At 44.7% G+C, this 21,811-nt stretch overlaps 1 protein-coding gene across 2 annotated transcripts; it reads left to right on the top strand.

Annotated features, from left to right (window-relative positions):
* The first annotated feature begins 488 nt into the window (after positions 1 to 488).
* kcnj3a (potassium inwardly rectifying channel subfamily J member 3a) lies at positions 489 to 20,768 on the top strand. 2 transcript variants are annotated; one of them, XM_062534037.1, is made up of 4 exons: positions 489 to 748; positions 1,019 to 1,225; positions 1,787 to 2,003; positions 17,858 to 20,768. In XM_062534037.1, exons 1-4 carry the CDS (start codon positions 548 to 550, stop codon positions 18,496 to 18,498), a joined length of 1,266 nt encoding a protein of 421 aa, XP_062390021.1. In that variant the 5' UTR covers positions 489 to 547; the 3' UTR covers positions 18,499 to 20,768. The 2 variants fall into 2 exon arrangements, with proteins under 2 accessions (XP_062390021.1, XP_062390020.1); XM_062534036.1 differs by having other exon boundaries at positions 489 to 1,225.
* The last annotated feature ends 1,043 nt before the right edge of the window (positions 20,769 to 21,811 follow it).

Below are 21,811 nucleotides of genomic sequence, written 5' to 3'. Positions count from 1 at the left end.
ACACCAACGGTTTCAATTTCACACATGTACGGACCTTTTTTAAAACAAAAAAAGCGTGTGTGCTCTTTCAACAAATCTCAGTTATTGTCCAACACAGCAGCTACATTGGATTTATGGAGTGCTGAGACATCTGCAACTTTCAACTCGAGGTCTGGACTTCTCAGTGAATCTCTAATGCCTACCGCTTCGTTCTGAGCTGGATGAGAAATGAGCATCGCACCAAAGAATATACAGTAACCTACTGATCACAAACTAAAGCCTCCTAAATTGCGACTGGTTTGTCACTGACTTGTGCCTGTTTTCACTACCTTCAATCTACCTTTTTGTCAAAACACTGTTTTATCGTTTGTTCCGTGATAATTCTCTGTAATGTATCGGTATACAGCTAGGGATAGGCTATAGCATTTTTCGGATCCTTTTGACTGAAAGAAATTGCGCATAACAGTGAAACAATTGCAGCAACCACAATTAACACTCTGTAGCCCTACTAAGTGGACTGCAGAAATTAATCTTCGAGATTATTCCTATCCTCCGTTGTCCTCATAGTATGTCTGCACTTCGAAAGAAATTTGGGGACGATTATCAGGTAGTGACCACCTCATCTAGCGGCTCTGGCTTCAACCAGCCAGCCCCAGAGAAGAAAAGGAAGAGACAGCGCTTTGTGGACAAGAACGGGCGATGTAACGTCCAGCATGGAAACCTCGGTGGAGAGACCAGCAGATATTTGTCAGACCTCTTCACCACACTGGTAGATCTGAAATGGCGATATAATTTGTTCATTTTCATCCTAACTTACACAGTGGCTTGGCTGTTCATGGCCTCTATGTGGTGGGTTATTGCCTACATTAGGGGAGACCTCAACAGAGCTCACGATGACAAGTACACGCCATGTGTCGCCAATGTTTATAACTTTCCATCAGCTTTCCTTTTCTTCATTGAGACCGAGGCCACTATAGGCTATGGCTATAGATACATCACAGACAAATGTCCCGAGGGGATCATACTCTTTCTGTTTCAGTCAATTCTTGGATCAATAGTCGATGCATTTTTAATCGGCTGTATGTTCATTAAAATGTCTCAGCCCAAGAAAAGAGCTGAGACCCTAATGTTCAGTGAACACGCGGCCATTTCTATGAGGGATGGAAAACTCACTCTGATGTTCAGAGTCGGTAACCTGCGCAACAGCCACATGGTCTCAGCACAGATACGCTGCAAATTGCTCAAAGTAAGTTTAGTCCCTCATCTTGATTAACAAGTGAAGTATTTAATTATGGCAAGCACGCTGATTTACATAAACTGTTCATGTAAATGCAAAAATATGAGTTTTGAAATGGGCAATCATTAGTCCAAGTTGAATTTGTCTTTAACCCTAAACATCATAATGGATCATTTGTATAAATATACATAATGTTATATGACATAAACTAAATAAGGCCACATATAGGCAACAGTTCTATGGTAGTTAAAGTTTTGCAGAGCATTATTTGCAAATATAGAAATAGAAGAGTTTGTACAAAGTTATAGTCATTGGAATTAAACGTAGGCCTATCATAGCAGGTTCGTGATGACATCTTTGTAATGTGTGCGTGCGAAATCTGCTTTCTTTTAAAACACTTTGTTGCTTGGCAGTGTTTGATGCTAACCTTTAATGTAATTATCTTCCCCCGTCTATTCATTGATGACTGATTGCTGTGATTGCCTTCAAATGCGTAAAAGCTGTCACCACAGTTCACTGAGTTGAAGGTTTTCAACCGATATTCCATCCTCTCTTTGTACGCTTCCACAGTCTCGGCAGACGCCCGAAGGCGAGTTTCTTCCGCTGGATCAGTTAGAGTTAGATGTGGGCTTCAGCACCGGGGCGGATCAGCTCTTTCTCGTGTCACCGCTCACCATCTGTCACGTGATCGACACCAAAAGTCCATTCTACGAACTTTCCCAGAGATCCATGCAAACGGAGCAGTTTGAAATTGTAGTGATCTTGGAAGGCATTGTGGAAACTACAGGTAAGTCAAGTTTTTATAAAGTGCCAAATGATGACTCAATCACTACTATCAGTTTGAATGGAGTGGCACATTTAGTAATCATTAGGCTATAGATTGAAAAGTGGTATGGATGTTGGGGGGCATGGTGGTTATTCTGGACTGGTGCTACTGACTGATAGGATTATAACAGCCAGGGCATACCAGTGACCCTTAAATGCAATTCATTGATCTGATTTTATTGATCTATTGAGGACTGCATCATTCAGTAGATGGTCATAGGCTAGACAGCACAGCCTACCATCATTGTTTTGGCTTGGACAGTTTGTCCGCATCAAAACTGACAGTCCATCAGGAAGTAAATTGTACAGTAGGCCTATCCTTTAGGAACAGTCCTCTTTTTGTGTCCAGTATTGATAATTTGGTGAAAGGATGTGAAAGGGTATTTTCTTCTTTATGAAACATAACATTAAGATCCTCAAAAGTTTGACTACTTCATTTGTCATTGCCAGTTCTGCTATTGGAACAGTAGCTCAGAGTCTGAATGTACAACACCAAAGGTAATGGAACAGAGAATATGCTGACACAATGCAGCCTTGACAAAAGCGAGATTATCATCGTTGTCTTCGGAGAATGTCACCATAGGACACCATTGGAGAAATGAGAAATAAGTTAACACCACTGACATGGCTCTAGATCTTATTTGCACGAATAGAGATTGGTGGCATGGCAGACGTGTGCGATGGATGAGACTTTTAGTATTATGCCTTGCACAGATAATCAATAGGGAGAGATGTGATGGTGTAAGGTTTTCATTAAGTAGGCGTCATAGCCTTCTTAATGCGTCATAGCCTTCATAATGAAATGTCATCACGTAACTTGGGATGGCTGGTCATAGTGTAATGAAGTAAAGCACTTCAGACTCCTTTAAACCCTTTGTTTTTAATTAAAGAAAAAACAAAAACCATATATGTCCTTACACACAGTCCACAAAGTATATAGGAAATACCAAGATGCAAATGACAAGGACAGTGCAGGAGAGAAGCATACCATACCATTTTTACTCAAAGAAAACAAATGATCCTTCAAACAAAACACACGTGTGAGTAGTGGCGTCCTTTATATTGACTTGTGAGTTGTGGAGCCAGTTGGAACATGCGAGTCTCATATTATTTCAATGCCCTCTGTCAGTCATAACTCGCCAATCATGTGTGAATAAAGAATGAGAGGCTGGTGGCACATGAACAGTATAATGTTCAAGTCTGGGTCCCAAGACTTCGTTTCTGGTCATTGTAACTCTGTTTCCATAGCAACCTCCCCCCTTTTTTTCCTTGAGCATTCAAGATTTCAAGCTGAACAGCTAAACTTGGATTTATTTAGAAACCCGGCAAAACCCTGGCAAGTCTTAGTTTTTGTGCCTATATGCAATGCTGTATATTTAAGGCCTTTAAAAGACAGGCATGAAGCTGGCTTGATGTAATGTGACATTTTCCCTTTGATGGGGAGGAGGACAGCTTAGGGAGGGAGGGAGGTTGGGAAGCTCTGCCGTGCAGGGCTCCAGGCAGGCAGGCACAGACACAGAGAGGTTAAGACAGGATCCGAGGCACTGATGTTCTTCAAAGTGGCATGGCGTTTACAGGTTCATGATATCTGAATCTGAGGGGCAGCTTGTACCCAATCAGAGATCAAATGCCATTTAAAGCAGGGTGTTATATTATTAGGAAGTGTTTTGGGTGGCAAGGATATGGCATGTGGTATTGTTTTATTATTTTTTGTTGCTCTTGTGAAATGAACTTCTCATTACCTGCCATCCAGATTTGATTGGTGTTCCATCCCAGGGCAATTTGAACAATGGACTATTTTCTTCATCCACACAGCCCTGTAGCTCACAGCCGGTGACCTGCCGAAACTAAGCAGCTGTCAGACTGGTCAGAGCCTGAATAGGAGACTGGTTAAGCGTTGCTACTGCAGGTGCTGGGCGCTGAGGGTCAGTAAAGCCCACTCAACCTTTGGCCTGTCTTGATGAGTGCAGAGATTGGGATGCTGCTTGGCAACCGGGTGCTGGCACCCGTGGGAGCTATGACACTGAGGCCCCACCCAGCCCACCTCAAGATGCATGTTGTAAAGGTGTATGGGTGGCAGCAGTTCTGGCAGCAGCTCACCCAATGGGCACTGTCACTACAAAGGTCTCCTGAATCATATCTAGTATAACCAGTTGGTAAGCTGTCTGTCATCTGTCACCTTTGCACAAGACAGCCAATGTGTGGTGGACATAGTGGCACACAGAGGTGGCAGTTGTATCATCCCGGTGGGGGATATTCCTACCTCATTATGCATGCTTCTCTCCAATGATGTATCAGTTTGGGTATCAGGAACGCTGTGACATAAGTGTAACCATAGAGGCCTTTAAATAGGGAAGGGCTTGTCCAAACCCAAGTACACAAAAGAGGCATGAACAGGAGTGAAAGCCCAGATAAATTATATTGCAGGTGATAAGACTCTGTCAACTGTGAAATGTAATGCAAAGCAACATTATTGAATCACTCAGGCGAGATTGCGATCATTTCTCATTTTCGGAAGTTAAATTACTTGCACTGCAATCGAGGTCCCCCGACTTTGAATGGCATGGCAATTATATGCATTTATCATGCAGTTTTGTGCTGTGGTCTCATCCCTGTTCCCAGCAGTGGGATCCACTTATCGGCTCTTTTCACTGTTTTTCTTTTTTTTTTTTTTGCCAAGTAAGCCGGGCGAGTGGATGTGACGGACATACTGAACGGTTTGTCAGCGACAGGAACATCCCTCCTCGTCAGCAGGCATCAGTGCTGTCTGTCACTCTGGGCCTTTTTCATCAGAACAGCAAAAAAAAAAACGCGCAACACTTTTTACAAGTCGCGGAATCTTTTTATTTCTACGTGTGCTGCTTTCGGCGGGCGGTGCGCGTCGAAGGCGCTTGCAGAAATCAGCAGAAATTAAACTTTTTTTTGTTGGCGTCCGTCTGTGTGACCTCTCTCTCTCTCTCCCCCCTTCTGAGAGTTTTGTAGCTCTGTGAATACAGCTGGTGTGCTGTGAATTTGATCATTTGCATAAGTCCGCATCGGCATTCTTTTTTCTTCTTTCTCTCCCTACCTCTATCTCTCTCTCTCTCTCTCTCTCTCTCTCTCTCGCAATTATGCAGAACTACCATAAATGTTTGATTCTAATAACTGCTCTGTAGCCATTCATTCGCCACAGAGTGTGTGTTCCACAGTTGATTCTGTTCAACGAAGTGCTGACGCGACAAACCCATGAATAGTATAGCTGAGCTCCTCAGACCCGCTTTTCATTTGATTACATGTTTACAGAGGCGTGACCGAGAAAGGCTCCCAACCTATTTTCACATTTGCAAAAATCGTAAAAGAGGGATACTCAGTTATTCTCTGGGGTGGAGGATACACCCTGGACAGCCAGTCTTCACCTATCTGCTGAGTAAAATCCATAAAGAATCAGAGAAGCTGAGGCAGGGGATAAAATGATAGCCTACTGCAAAATCTCGGAGGGAACAAAGACTCTGATGTCTGTCTGAGAAGGATTTGTAGAGCTAATGGAGTACTGATGGTGTACCTCCACCTCGCGTTTGTCTTGAGCTCACTAGACATCATTTTCTTTCAAGTGCAGGGTTTCTTCAGTTAAGAACAAGTGAATATGCTTTATCATCATTAGCCTGTTTTGTAGGAGAGGCTTATTGTCTGAGTCTATTGTTTTGTTCTCGGTATGTGCGTATATGTGTGCATGTTTGTGTGTCTTATTTTCTGTCAGTATTTGTGTGGGTGGTGGGAGTCTATATACAGTACTCTGTGTTGGAATGAATTCAAGAAACCCGGATTTTTTTCCCTGTTAATGTGTCCGTATGTGACTGCAAGCCTGTCCGGCGAAGCATGCATTCTGGACATACCCGTTTGCTTGGCTTAATTGGGAAATTTCAAAGAAGGGGGTGTGGATCTTCTTTTTAGATGCAATACATTTGCATCAGCCATTCCCATGAAAACTATATTAATTACAGCGACTTCTCTTTTTGTTATGATGCAATGAATGCATTTGTCTGTTTAAAAAGCTTATGGCTCTCTCTCATTATGCTGTTCCTTTTGCATTCGGTACCACTGTGGCAAACCTATGAAAAGCAAGTCTCTGCTGTTTGTCTTCACACGTAATTAAATGGGAACCTGATGGGTCTGAAAGCCCACCTGCACTTTGAGGATTTGTAAAGCAACATGAATGTCTACTTGCCATGCGTAGCATGAGCTGCAACGTGAGTTCACATGAATGCCCAAAAGTGCTCCCTCAAATGAGAGACAAGAACACAAAAACAAACAAATGACGGTCTGTTACATTCGAGAGGTTTGTAATGTCTAAAGTGAACGCCTTGTCTGGAATTAGTATGTGAAATGATGTTTATTCTCATTTCAGCTCAGACAGTGTGTCTATGTTTAGCTCCATTGTGCTGTCTCTGGAGGTGGACTGCTGAAACATGATCAGACCCTCTCCCGGGGGGTCGCAGGGCGAACTCTTGCTTCCGTCTTCCCATCAGTGCCTGCTCTGACAGTGCAGTTCCCTGGATGATGTGTGAATAGCACTTTGATTTGCTTGATGAGACATGCCTCTCAAAGTGCGAACGAGACGAAATCGCCGGCTTATTTTAGGCAATTGCTTCTCTCCCCCCTGGATTGATGCAGGTCCTGCTCTTGATTTTTGCGGAAAAAAAAACTGGCCCTCCCACAGCACGCACACACAAACACACACACACACACACACATACAGACAGACAGACACACACACACACACACACACACACACACACACATACATACAGATACAGAGAGAGAGATAGTACAGATACAGAGAGAGAGAGAGAGAGCGAGAGAGAGAGAGAGTGAGTCACATTTCTCACTCACAATCACGTAGACCCTTCTTTCACTCCTATGATCCCGAGTCAGTTGGTATTTCTTTCAGCAGATAAAGGCATCGGAACAATCCACAAGGCATGTCATGGCGGGGCCTTGATAAGTGCTCCGCCACGACCGCGTCCAAAACAACACGGCGCCCGCCGCCCGGGAGACATGGAGCTGGGTCTCACCCAGGAATCAGCAGCACGCGCGCCTGGTGTCAGGCCAACAGACCCCGGGTAAATAGCTGTGCCGCTCAGCCCGCCATGAAGCCGGGGACGGCAGGAAGAACAGGCAGGCCCCCGGAGAGAGAGAGGGATAGAGATAGAAAAGAGAGAGAGAGGGGGGGGGAGCGGGAGAGAAGGAGGTGGAGAGAGTGAGTGACTGTAATTCATTCTGAATGATTACACTCGGAGCGTGTCCTTGGTGCGGCCCGGCGGTTCAGGGGGGTTAATGTGGGTTCACGGGGGGCACTCAGGCTTCTGAGCAGGTGAGGGCGGGAGACTCCAATTAAGTCTTAAGTGCCATGGGTCGGAGCGCCACAGAGCCGTGTTTGGCCCCTCCGAGGAGCTCGCCGGGCCACCGTTTTCACTGCCCTCCTGTTCCCCCAAAGCGGTTTAAAGTTCACACTCGCTGTCCATGTTCTCACTCAGTCATTTATTATTAACTCACCGTTTCTTGCGTTTCTGAACTGCCAATGGCAGAAAAATCTTGATAAAAGACTATATATTAATATATATATATATACACACACACATATCCTGTAGACTATATACTATATAGATATGATTAAAGTTGGTCCCTATGATTGATTACGACGCAAGTTATATTGGACAGAAATGTCACTGCTTAATCAAACAGTACATTGGCCAGAAATGAATATTATATGTAGGCACACCACATCATTAAGGCATGTTCCTGATCCCTGTGTGTAATTCCTGGGATTGACAGCCGTCCCTGGGCTATTTTGGGAGACAAACTGGAGGTGGTTCCCTGAGGGATCTAGGCGGTCGGCGCCACACTGATCGAGCGCGCGCGTGTGCTGTGCCGTATGTGGCGCCTTTTTCAGGTGCTTTTGGTAATGGCAGCCCAGGATAAAAGAATGGCCACAATTACCGTAAAAATAGAGCTGTTTGTGTTGGCACGCCTCTCGCCAGCACTCAGCCCAGCAGGATACCCTCTCTCTCTCTCTCTCTGTCATCCCAGGGCCCCGCCGTGGACACACGTGGACAGCAGAGTTGGTGGAGAGTTTCAGCATTTTATGGCCCCCATCTCGTAATTTGCGCTTGGGAGACGGCTCCTCATAATTGACATAGCAGTGAACTAGCTCTGGCATCAAGGATTCATTACACACTCTGGGTGAACCATGTTCTGCTCCCAAAAGGAAGGGGGAAGGTAATTGTGTCTTTAGGGATTTGTCATGATTCTGCTGAATAGCAATAAATCACTGGAGGTTGTGGAGTAGTCGTCACGCCACAGTGAATGAATGTTTATTTATACGTATTTGTTGTACTGTAGTAATATATTTGTATATATATATTTCCACAATGTATGTGTGTATGTTCTTATATATTCATATGTGTTTTGGGTGGTGTAGCAACTCCAAGGAAAGGGCTATGACACACAATCAGTTGCTGTGCTCGAGCACAATTCAGAGATAATTGGCCCCAGAGTGTACGTGATGGTCAGAAAATCCATAGGTAATGTCCCACAAACACCGTGCTTGTTTGGACTATTCAGATGTGTTAGGGATCGAATGCCTCTTCAAGAGTGGCGGGGTCATGAAGGCCATGTCCTGATTGTTTCTGCCATGCCAGAAATACTGTCTTTCTGACTGATACATCACAATAATTGGAGAGTGGAAGTGTGGAAGAGTTTCAAAACATTTGATGGAAAAGTATTTTGATCATCCGGCTCATGAGAGGCACACGGAGAGAAAAAGTGACAGCATTATTTGTCTTTGTACTTGTTTTGTTTGGTGAAGAATTTTTTTTTTTTACAGAAAACAAAGTAAATGATGAAGTTAATGAGACAAGCAGAAGGGACTCGGGCAAAATAGTAATGGTACTTTAATTAACGGCAGGCGAGGATGGAGCGTTCCCAGGATGACAGCGCTCTGACCTCCGGTGGAGAAATCGTGCTCAAACAGAGAGGGGATGTCTGTTTTGGGGTGGTCTGTTATCATCAGTGATAAAGGTTGTGCTTAGCTTTTAGTGTTTGGGTTCCTGGCACTATTGATTGATCTTGTCTGAGTGTCCCTGAAGTCCACATTAATCGATTTGGGTCTAAGCACACCAGCACAAGAACGTGTTGTTCTCAGGAGAGCCCTCTCGTGAGATGATCCTCAGGAGGTGTGTGTTTGTGTGTGTATTTGTGTGTGTGTGTGTGTGTGTGTTTGTGTTTGTTTCTATTTCAGTCTCGCCATGTATTGCTTCAGTGACCGACGGTGAGACACACATCAGTCCCTACCTCCAGTACACTGATACCTGTTCTCACCTATTTTTTACCGTCTATGGTTCTCACGAGCAGCATTCTGCCTAATGAGCAGCCATGCAATATACACTAGAGTAGGTCAGTCTCTCTCACATCCTGAGTCTCTCACGTTCGGCCTGGAGGCCAGCAATCACAGAGACTTTAGGTAATCGCTGCTCCCATTTCTACACGGGCCTTTCTCTCTCTCCTCTCCTCTTGTGTTAGATCACCTCTCTGCTCTCCCTCCCTCATTTGTCTTCCTTTCTTCAGCTGCAATTTGGCCCTTTTCTGGACCCATATTGCTGGCTTCTCGCGGTCACTCCACTCCCCCAGCCCTCACGGCCGGTCTGCCTCCTTGCTGGTGTTATTGCTGGAGCACTCAGCCCCTCGGAGCAGCTCTCCCCCATCCCCCCCATATGTGGTGGCGCATCTCCAAGCTTGCGTGGCTCCTCTCGGGCGATGGATTTCCCTGGATGTGGAGCCAAGCCCCGTCGCTCAGCACAGCAACAACCTGTATTTGTGGTCTTACCCTTGGGGGGCGGGGGGGGAGGCACAGTCTCCGGTTGCCGTTTTTGATTGAGGACTGAGCCGGCATCGATTGGAGGCGAGACCGTTATTGTAAGCGGACGATCTGAATCCTTCGTTGGGGGAAGGGATCCAGCCAAAGCAGGTTCTGGGGAGAGGAACTGGATTCCAACAGCTGATGGTGGTCACCATAGAAACAAATGATTGCTTTTGTAGATCTGAATTGTGGCTGTGGTGGATATATAGGTGTGTGGGGGGGGGGGGGGGGGGATGACGGCCATTCTCCTGATACACTTTCATGCGCAAGTGTCACAGAGTCGGCACACTCGAAAATTCCGTCGCCAAAAAAAAAAAGCCTATTTTTACTAACTCACTGTAAGCGTTTTTGCAAAGTGGTGAATTTTACAGACTCATTTCCATTTAAAGACCTTAGGAGTCCTCCCCTCCGCTCCGCGCGACACTCCCCCCCCCCCCCCGCCCGGTTCCGTCGCCCTCCCTCTGTGTCTCCCTCTCTCCGTGCTAATCTTGCGCAACACTGCCTTTAAATATTTCATTTCACCCAGGCAGGGATTATAGGCAAGTCCAAATGTGATTCCCCACCTCCCCCTCTCCCCCTCCTTACCGCTCTTCAGTAATAAGTTTAACCAACTAGAGCTTGTTGTTTATGTGACGGAAACAGGGGCACTGTCGAGGAGAGAGAGAGAGAGAGAGAGGGAAAGAGAGAGAGAGAGGGAAAGAGAGAGAGGGAGAGAGAGAGAGAGTGGGTACGGGTGAAGACTGCCTTTTGCCCCTCAAGGCCAGGCAGCAGAGGCTGTTTGTGATGCCCGCACAGAGGCCATGCTGGTTTGCAGCTGTGCGCCGAGTTGATTGTCCAGATCCATGCTGTCTCTTTCCCCCCTGCTTTTCTTATTTAGAACACTTGAGTTGCCCAGGAAATCCCAGGGTGTCCGTCTGGAAGATGTTCTGACAGCCTCTTTCTGTTGTCTCTGTGTGTGTCTCTGTGTCTGTGTGTGTGTGTGTGTGTGTGTGTGTGTGTGTGTGTGTGTCTGTGTGTGTGTCAGCTTGTCTTGGTGTGTACATGTATGCGAAGATGTCTTGCAGCCACTGATCCCTGTGTCATAAGACGAGATGAGAGGTCACTCTGAAAGCCCACCTCTGTTTTCCATCTCCATCTCCCTCTCTCTCTCTCTCTTTTTCTCTCTCTCCTTCCCCCTCTCTCTCCCTCTCTCTCCCTCTCATTCTCTGTCAGTCTCTCCCCATCACATTGTCTTGCCTTCAGGGGTTTAAGCCCAGCATTATGGTAATCTCAGTATCACCAGTGTGTCTTCGCTTGCAATAGGATCTCACGCGAGAGCACATGTGCGTCAGGATTAGCCTCATGGGAGACAGTGTTTTAATTGTTGTAAACATGAATTCAAATCAGGCTCTTTTTTTTAGTGTGGCATGGGGGGGGGGGGGGTGGCGAGGGGCGGGGGGTGCGTCGTGATGGCAATACTTAATGCATGGGCAGAGCACTGGAGCAGCGAGGTGAACTCACTCTGTGACAGGCGTGAAGGATGTCAAAGCCATGCTGGAAAAATGGATATGAGCCTCCACCGTTTCCATCAAGCCTCCGCTCCTGGAGAGCCCCCAGTCCCTCTCTCTTTCTCTCTATTTCTCTTTCTCTCTCTTTCTCTCATTCTCTCTCTTCCTCCCTCCTCTCTCTCTGTCTCTTCCTCCCTCTCTTTCTTTCGTCCTCCGTCTCTCTTTCTCTTCTTCTGTGTATCTCTATCTCTCCCTCTTTCTCCCTCTCTCTCCCTCTCTCTTTCTCTCTCTCTTTCTCTCCCTCTCTCTCTTCCTCCCTCTCTCTTTCTCTCTCTCTCTCTTTCTCTCTGTATGTCTTTCTCTCCCTCTCTCTCTTCCTCTCTGTTTCTCTCCCTCATCCTCGCACCCCTCTGTGTGCCAGTAGCTCTGCCAAGCTGCCGCAGAGAAACCCTGCCAAGTCCCCTCCGTTCCCTCATCCCTCCTCCACGCCGATGTATATGCAATCCTCGACGTATACTCGCAAATCACATACGCCCGTCTTCCCGCTTCTACGCCCCGCAACCCCCGCATTTATGTCAGCTAATGTAATTGAAGGGTTGTTGTCCGTCTTGTAAGTGTACATTTGAAATGTGATTATTTCTAGGTAGAGGCCATTTACCAGCCATTCAGAGATTCCTCCCACATCTGTCTCTGCTGTGTAACGGTAACACGAGAGGTGCATCCCCTTTCTCCAGTATTAATTCATCAGTCACTGGTGTAATTCTAGACATTAGCTTGTCTTCTGAACGGAGGCTATTTTGATGGTTGGAAGAAGTGCTTATGGGAGATATAAACAGCACAGAAGGCAGCATCAGTTGTTGTTGTTTTTTTTGGGAGGGTGGGTATTGGTGGCAAGAGAAGAGGAGGAACAGGATTAAAACAACCACTCAAAGGGTTTTCAGATGGCTTTCTTAGACATGTTTTATAGATAGCTTTCTTAAACATGTTTAAAATGTTAATTTTCTCTGCTTTGCCATTGCACTACTGTTTAAGTGCACTGTTAAGCAGAACAGCTGTTTCGAAGACAGAGCATAATGTGTGGTACATGTAGTTGTGTGTGCGGTACATCTAGTTGTGTGTATGGTTGTTTTTTACTTGCCTTTTGCCATGCTCACAAGTACTCTATTGTTGTTTTCTTATGTAGCCTGCCATATGTGAGTGCTGGGAGAAGTCGTTGTCATAGAAACTCTCAGTTGTAGTCAGGTGTGACTTATAATTACATAACACACAGGCGTTTTTTCTTTTTCATTGTCTGTTATGATTGCCTTTCTGTATTGCAGATAGTGGGAGTTGAGACTTTGTACCTATGAGCTGTCATTATTTTTCCATACTGTCACGAACAACAGCTCAAAAGTAAAACAAAATCAAATGAGGCCACATCTTCATTATTTTTGTGACCCTTTGGATGTTATCCTTATGCTTAGGCAATATAGAATGCTTAGAATATATTTTTTCATAAAGCAACCACGAATGGAATTAGTCAGGCTAAATATAAAGAAATTGCTTCTTTGTTTTCATATATATGCTATGGATAACCAGGTTTCACTTCATGTTACATTGTTCTGGAGGCAACATAAATCAACTTTAGAATTTCTCATATCCTCAATGTGTCATTTCCCACGTATCTCGGCTCTCCTCTTCTAATGGTATTTTTCTGATGTTTCCCGCTGGTGCAGTGCAGTGTACCCCAGTAATATTAATATTGAAGAGCTGAGCAAAAACATGGCTGTGTTGGCAAATAATGAAATAACAGGAGTGAGCGCTGGACTCCTCCTCGGCTTTTAGGGAAACAGTGCGAAGCCTCTCTTCCAGCCGGCAGTCTGGAGTGGAGGGAAACTGCATGACACAAATGACCACAGCTCTCCTGGTTCTTATCCTCAATTGGTTTTCCCCAGCCCTGCATTCTTATCGGCTCACACCGCCTTAGTCATGGCGCCGCCATATTTCCATATGCTGAAAAGCACCCGCATCCTGCTCGTCCACTAAAGCAGAAATCATCGGCGGAAATACCCCAAATGCACTCCATGTTCAGTCGCGCACACACACACACACACACACACACACACACACACACACACATCTGCGATTGTCATGAGTTGTCATTGCCCCATTGTTTTGTGACCTTGAGCGTATGGTCAACCCGGAGCGGAATGTCTAAGAAGCCTACTGAAGCACAGTTTACCCTCTCATTAACAGACACTTAATTATATGGACCCATATTCATTTAATACCACTCAAGCATTATTGACTAATTACAGTGTTTGATGTATGCATTCCAAAACCTCTTTGTGGCTAATGGGTACGAATGGTCCTTGCAGCTGCTTAAGTGCCGCTGGCTTGCAGTTTTATTTCCACTGAAGGTGAAATTCAGAGGTCGGATGACATTTCTGTGGTTTTCAGGGGTCAATCAGGTTGGAGTTAAAACATTTAATATTTCCCTGTGTTTTGTTAGATTGGATCCATGGGATGTTTAGGATTAAAGGTGCAGATCTGATGTGTAAAACTGTTAGTAACAATGTCTTAGTTAATTTTTTTTGTGCATTGATATCAGGAAGTCAGGCTCCATTGCCTGAAAGTGACACACAGAGTCTATGTCTAAAATCAGTATGCCAGCTGGATTACAGTCAACACTTTCCCCTTGCAAAGAGCCCCTAAACAGCACTTCTGGCACGACTTGCTGTAAAGGAAGGAATATGGTCTCTCTGTAAATGGTGTCCTTATCAACAACTCATAAAAATGTTAAAAACAAGCAAATGTGCTTTTAAATATTGAATGAGGATGATGCAAAAGTACCTCCTCAAGGACTTCTCCAGCCTCGCAGGCAGTGGCTGTGAATTCTGTTCGAGTAATGAAATGTTTTTGATTAAGACACTTTCGCTTGTGCTGGTATGACATCTGTCATGCTCACATCTGAGTGTTCGCATTTGTTTGGCGAGCGCCAAAAATAGCACGCCAAGACCTCTAATTTGATCAGTGCCCAGGCAGAACATTTTCTCCTGGCGTGGCACCAAGAGCAGCACAACTGATTAAGCAACTATGAAGCATAAATAACATGCATCAGATTGCTATTTGTAAATACAGTGTAATAGTCATACATGTGTGTGTATACATTCCAATTAATGTGAGATCCATCCATTGTCTTTCCAGTGATTTGGGGTTATCTAAAGTACCATCAGAACCATTGCAGCAATCAAATGACACAAAAAAAGGAAATATTGTATTGAGCAGGTCAGCTGCACTGGTACCCTTGTTAAGATTGCAAATATTAATAATAATAATAATAATAATAATAATAATACATTTTATTTGGGGCGCCTTTCATGGCACTCAAGGACACCTTACAACAACAGTCAATATAAAAACAACAAATAATAATAACAATAATGATAAAATACTAGATGGAGAGTGAGTCAATGTTCCTTATGCTTGGTGGGAGGGAATTCCAGAAACGGGGGGCAGAGCGGCTGAATATAGATATGTATTGGGGAGAGAGGTTATGAATGGCCTTGAAGGTGTGGAGCAGAATCTTAAAGTCCATACGAAATTTGACCAGAAGCCAGTGAAGCTGTTGCAGAACAGGTGTGATGTGATTAATGGATGGGATCCTGGTGATGATGCGAGCGGCAGAGTTCTGAACCAATTGGAGTTTATGGATGTACTGTACTTGTGGGGAAGACCAAAGAGAAGGGAGTTGCAATAGTCCAGACCATGGTGTGGACTAGGATGGCAGTGGAGTTGGGAGTAAGGGATGGGCGGAGACGGTTGATGTTCCGTAGATGGAAATAGGCTGACCTAGTGATGTTATAGACCTCTGAAGTTCGCCTACAAAAAAGCCATCATCTTTATCCAAATAAGGAGATCCGGTATCTTGAGGTTTTTTCTATGGGAAAATAACATGGGGATTTTCAATAATCGCACCTGTTAAACTCTCGCGGGGATGATGACATTTGAAATGCAGACGTTTTTCACTACACAGTTTTGTCCACTGCCGTCTAGTGGATACTGTGATCTTTGGCAGGTGAAGACGGCACACTTTGATCTTTGCTACCCCAAAGCTATTTTACAATGCAACTTGCCATAGGCAGTTAGCTTCAATTAACTCCCGGATCTCCTTATATGGGCAAAGATGGCAGCTTTGGATCCTTTTTGTAGGCGAACTTCAGAGGTCTATTGATGTGGCTTTGGAATGATAAAGTACCATCAAGGACGACACCCAGACTCTTAACCTGTGGGGAGGGGCTAACAGAGGAGTTATCAATGGGGATGGTGAAACTTGGAGTGTTAGTGAGAGTGGATTTAGAACCAATGAGGAGAACCTCTGTTTTATCACTGTTGAGTTTCAGGAAATTGGAAGAGAGCCAGGTTTTGATTTCTTGTAAACAGTCACAGAGGGAGGAGGGCGGGAATGTGGAGGTGGGTTTGGAAGAAGAGAGCTGGGTGTTCTCCGCATAACAGTGGAACTGGATGTTAAATTTGCGGAGGATCTGACCAAGGGGGAGGAGATAGATGATGAATAGAATAGGGCCAAGGGGAACACCAGAAGAGAGGGGAGATGGTTGGGATGTGAAGGTTTTCAACTGGATGAACTGAGTGCGGCCCAGGGCTTAGTATTAAACCAGTTTATTTAAGCATAGCATAAAAAACAAATGTAAGCTCCTCTCCAATTACCACATAGTAGGCAGGTGACCAATTAGATCCCAACTAAAAGATATACCATATGAAGAATATTTAATTTGCATTTGAGCACATTTATTTCCGAGCCAACTCTAACTGAAACTAGAAACCTAGTGTGCCTATGTTTATTTAAAAAAAGAGGGAAGTCCCAATTAACATAAATTCTACAAGGTAAATTACCCTGTTACCCTGTATAATAGGGTGACCAGACAATTGCATCATTTTAATCTGTTTGTTCTGGATTATGTGGGGAATTTGAATATATTGTTATTGGTACAGGCCAGGATGATGCCCCTGGCTAATTAAATCTGCCCTTGTCGTTTCTTTAGTAATCTTTTTGAGATTCCTCCACAATCTGATCCTGTTTGCTTCATAGGAAGAGTTGGAGTCAAGTTATGACTGTAAGTCAACAGATAGTTGAGAGCAAGGGGTAGCTGATGGATATTTGATCTGTTATAAAAAAAGAATATGTTAAAAATCCGCTATCCAAAGAAAGCAGGGACAATTTTGTTGAAACACAATCAAGTGCCAGACTTAGCTTTGTCTGAAATCTCTTAGTAGCTGATCCTCTAATTCATAACTGTCAGATCACCAACAGGGAATACAAAGGCTGCATTGAGAGTTTTTTTTAAAGAGACACTTAACAAATGGCTACAGGCTATGCCCACTCATTTCCTGTGTGTGAATACCCAGTGGGGTTCATCCTTAAGAGAAAGTCATTATCTTAATCTGTTGTCTTACGGTGCTGGGGAGAGGACGTGGACAAGATGAAGCACTAAAAGATTAAGGACCTCATAGTTGACCACCAATGCCATACCCCACTAATTCACAGCCAACAGCCTTGAAAAGATCGCTACGAGATTAATATGAAGTACATTTATTGTTGACATGCTGAAATAAATGAGAGTAAAAGTGTAATGTATGTGTCCAATGGGGTTTTAAGAACCTGCATTATGGAAATAGCTTGTTATGTAGCACCTATTTGCACTGTGGTTGCTTCAGAGCCCTCACGCAAGAGAATTCAGTGGTGGTCTGTTTTGTGTTGTTGCTATACCTTTTACTCAATGGCATTTGTTCATCGATCACAGACAGTGTCTGTATTGATTGTAATGAATAATTGATCAGACTTTGTTCAAGTGTGAAATCAGGCTGTGCCTTTGGTGCCTGTTTTAAGTAATCTACCCAATTATCACTTCGCATTAGTGTTCAATTTCTCAGCATTACTCTCACATGCAAAAAGGTCTGCTGTGTTGTGCAGCACTGATTTAGTTTGCGGGAGATCAGCTCTTTAGTTCCATTTTGCAGTTTGCAGATAAAAACACTCAGGGCCCTAGTACAGAGACAGAAGCTTGGTGTGCCTCTGGGTAGGTTGTATGAAAATCTAAAAACGTAAAACGTACAAGCTGTTAAAGGTTCTGCTGAGACATGGATATAGATAGGCTAGGTGTGGAGACATTCTCTACAGGGAACATTAAACATGCACTCATCATCACAAACCACCACTGGCCAAGTCTGATCTATCTGTCTGGTATAAAAAAAATGGCAAGCCTGCATATTTGAAATGACTGAATGTGTGAGAGGGTCTGACCAGGGTCTGGATGATAGATTGGACCCACCTACACTGCACACCTCAAACGAGCTGTAAACAGAATGTGGGTTGGTTGTTTGTCGTTGTAATTTGTGTACCTTATCATGTGTGTGGTCTCTGGTCCGTGTGAACAGGCATGACGTGCCAGGCACGGACGTCCTACACGGAGGACGAGGTGCTGTGGGGCCACCGCTTCTTCCCCGTCATCTCCCTGGAGGAGGGCTTCTTCAAGGTGGACTACTCGCAGTTCCACGCCACCTTCGAGGTGCCCACGCCGCCCTACAGCGTCAAGGAGCAGGAGGAGGCGCTGCTCATGTCCTCGCCCCTCATGGCGCCCTCGCTGTGCAACAGCGGCGAGCGCAACAGCCTGGACTGCCTGGAGCTGCTGGAGGACACGGAGAGCGCGGCGGCGGCCGCCGCCAGCAAGCTGCCGGCCAAGCTGCAGAAGATGACCGGCCGCGACGGGCTGCCGCGCAAGCTGCTGCGCATGAGCAGCACGGCGTCGGAGATGACCTACAGCCTGGGCGACCTGCCCATGAAGCTGCAGCGCATCAGCTCGGTGCCCGGCGTGGCCGAGGCCGACCGGCACCTGGACTCGTCCGACCGGCACATGGGCTCGGCCAAGACGGCCAAGATGGGCGCCGACCCCATGAGCCAGTCGGTGGCGGACCTGCCGCCCAAGCTGCAGCGCATGGCCGGGGGCGGCGGCGGCGGGCGCATGGACGGACACCTGCCCCCGAAACTGCGCAAGATGAACTCGGAGCGCTTCACGTGAAGACGGGGTCAAAGGGGGCAAATAAACACACTGGTTCGACACGTCCACATCCTGCCCCCTCTTCCTCTCTTTATCACCCCCCCCCTCCCCTGAAACACTTCACAATATTACCACGGACAATGTTCTTATATCTGAACTGATGCACAGTCTATTTACATGCACACACAATGTGAACCTTCTCTGTAGTAGGGTAATTTACTAAAGCACCGTGTTGCTCCTGGATGCATTGTCTGTATCCACGCAGTGAACAAATTCCTCTTGATTACTTCAGGTTCCATGTAATTAGCACAATCTGGCATGTATCAAACACTACGTGCATGTTATTTAAAAGTTCTCTTATTTATTTCTGGCATGCCTCGTTTGTACATATATTTTTCACAGCAGAGATTATTGAAGTAGTGGATGAACTGGCGAAGATACTGGGGAACGGAGTGGATTTACACAAGCCGGGTTTACAGCAGAAGAGGAACATGCCACAGAGAACACATCTGAAGTTTTTGTTTAGTGATTTTCTTGATTATTGTGATACTATTTGCTGATGTTTTGTTTGATGCATGTTCTAAAATTGTCCTAGCTAGACAGAGGTAATAGGCACAAATGTTTAGCTTTTAATATATGACCTTGTTTATGTTTGTTCTGGTTTCCACACTTCCTTCAAAGCAGATTTTTTGTTACTCCATATACAGTATATCATTGATACAAAAACGTTTTTTTTTTCAACGTTTTTAAAACAAAGGACACAACTATTCTTGTTACGACACATTCAACTTGCATTCTAGATCTATTACTCGACACCTCAGTGCACAGCATGAAACAAATGCAGAGGAATATTACTCGTAGCCTACTGAACATGCTGGATTTGAAGAAAGGCCTCACCTCTTCGACTTTAATCATTCCAGAGCGCGAGGTCTCCCTGCACCGGGGATCAGATCAAATGGGTGAAATGTCAGTGTTTGATAGACAGTGTTGTGGCAATTCCCTCCCTGTTATTTAGCACTCCACGAGCCATCTGCCACACAGAAATATCACAGGAAATGAAACCTCTGCTAAGGATTTGCCCATCTTTATTTAAAGAAAGCAATAATAACAATAATATTTATTTAGTCTTAGCAGGGGGTGTGTGCGGGGTGCATCCATCACCACTGCGGCTTACTTGTAATTTAACTTATTATGCTGAAGTCAGTTTTTGTATTGACTCAGTTCACATTCTATAAAGCTCCTATTTTCTGCCATTTTATTTGAACTTTTTTGAAAGCGACAAATTTGCCTGTGCCATCTTCTTTCATATTCTCTTTTGAACCCCACCGGAACAGATCTGAAAGTAATGTATAATATAGATCGCATCTAATGCCATCAACTGCAACTAAACAGGTAAACTCTATAGTCCTCTTTGTATTGATATAACTTTCTCCTGGATTGCTCGGCCAAAGCAGTGAGACGGATCAGCATATTAGCGCCCCTGAGTGCTTTTATCCTCCCAAGACTTCAAGAGGAGCCTAAATCCCGCTAATGCACCTTGGATGAGTGCTTCCCTCCCCAGAGCCAATTTCTCTTTATCACCAAGGAGATCTTTGCACCCAGTGCCATTCGCCATTATCTTCTGCCTGGAGAAGGCCTCCGCGGCGGCTGCTTCTGCTCGTGTGCAGAGCGGCATCCATCGAAGCCCCACAAGCGGCAAATTCCCCAAACGCCTCGGCAGTCATGTGACGCGTGAGGTGTGTGGAAATACCAGTGTTGTTGTTTTTTTTTTGTTTTTTTTTTAAACCTGCTACACTTCTTTTGTTCTTTATTTTTGTTAAGTGGTTTGACGTTTGTTTTTGAAAGCCATATATATTTGTTTTGTCAGGGGACTGAACTCTTTAATATACAGAAAAAGAAAACAACCCACAGCAGATCTAGCTTTTTCCCCCCAGTGTTTATAGATTTTAGCGAAAGGCTTTGAGGCAAGTGCCACAGCTGGCCTGTGGTGGGGTTTGTGTTGAAAACAAAAAAGCACAAGGTTTGACAATGCTATATACCTACCTATTAGACATGTCAGTACACTAACCCTTTATATCCTCTGTAGGCATGAATGTCACCTTTACACAAGGATAGAACACCCGACTGTCTGACGTACACTGCATAAGTACTTCAACTGTACTATTCTACACTGATAAACTCTCCAGAGCATTAGGTTTTCTGCAGAGTACGTAACCTGTGACCTGCTGCTGTAGCCGAAGTCTATATAAGGTTGTCTACCCAGTTCCCAGAGAGGCTGTGTAATTTTACTGATGACCTGTAAATGTACTATTTCAAAATAAACATCTTTATTCTCTAGTCTCCCTGTGGTGGATTGGAGTCAGTGAGATGCTGCTTACACGTCGATACATCCCAAAAATCTCCCAGCTTCTGCAAATTTGCTCTAGGATAAACAAGGTTTATGGGCTTTAGTTCACATCACATTTTGTCATCGTGTAAGTCTGTTTCATCTACAGTCTCATTTACAACAATGTAATTGGCTCCATTGCCACTTGTGACCACTTTCATGGGGTGTTGAACTTGCTGGCCATTCATACGTTAATCCGAACAGACTCAGTTATCTTTGCACAAATAATGCTCGTATAAAGCTCAGCATTTGACACCCCGTTGTAATTAATTAAACTTTCACGTCAATCAATAACGCCTCACGGGAGCCCAGACAGTCCTTAAGCAAACACCCTCTCCTCATATTTTTGTTCGCTGAGCTGCATGACAGATGTGCTGCAGCTCAACTGTTTGCAATTATGTGAGGTTTGTTTTCATATCACGGGGAAAAAAAAACAAACAAAAAAACAAAACAAATGCATTGGATAGAATCCCCGCCGCTATATTTAGACTGTTGACTTATGTCAGTCCAGTGTTTGCCCATGTCTCTGGGTTGGTGGATGACAGGTTAACAGGCACGGCATGAATTCCAAATAGCTGCATTGCTGATGTCCTAATTCCCTTTCACTCAGTGTCTCGCTTATATTTGCCTGCCCTTGAATCAAATGCTCAAATCAGGGCTAACCAAAGCTCTAAAATAACTTTGATCTAGATATTAATGGCCTTCTTGAGGACTTTGTGTGTCCTGGCTCTTCACTCACTATTGATTTTGGTCGGCACTTGCTCTTGAACAGCAACTTAATGTCTTTGTCTAAACAAGAATCTTAGCTAGATTAAGAACGTAACGATGTGATGTGTGCAGTTGTATCTCATACTCTTCAAATTTGACCTTCAGTCACATCTGCACTAACAAAATACGTCATCATTTAGATAGAAACGTAACTTAATCTACCCATAGCATGCAGGAAAC

The sequence above is a fragment of the Sardina pilchardus genome, chromosome 4 (assembly GCF_963854185.1).
Source record: "Sardina pilchardus chromosome 4, fSarPil1.1, whole genome shotgun sequence".
NCBI classification, from domain to species: Eukaryota; Metazoa; Chordata; class Actinopteri; order Clupeiformes; family Clupeidae; genus Sardina; species Sardina pilchardus.
Note: the sequence above shows the minus strand (reverse complement) of the source record. Positions and strands in the feature narration are given on the sequence as shown.

Bases quoted from the DNA above. Each gene is read 5' to 3' on its own strand.
- kcnj3a (XM_062534036.1), top strand. From the start codon at position 548: ATGTCTGCACTTCGAAAGAAATTTGGGGACGATTATCAGGTAGTGACC. The intron at 1,226-1,786 runs GTAAGTTTAGTC...ACGCTTCCACAG, and splicing joins TACGCTGCAAATTGCTCAAA to TCTCGGCAGACGCCCGAAGG. The intron at 2,004-17,857 runs GTAAGTCAAGTT...CCGTGTGAACAG, and splicing joins AGGCATTGTGGAAACTACAG to GCATGACGTGCCAGGCACGG.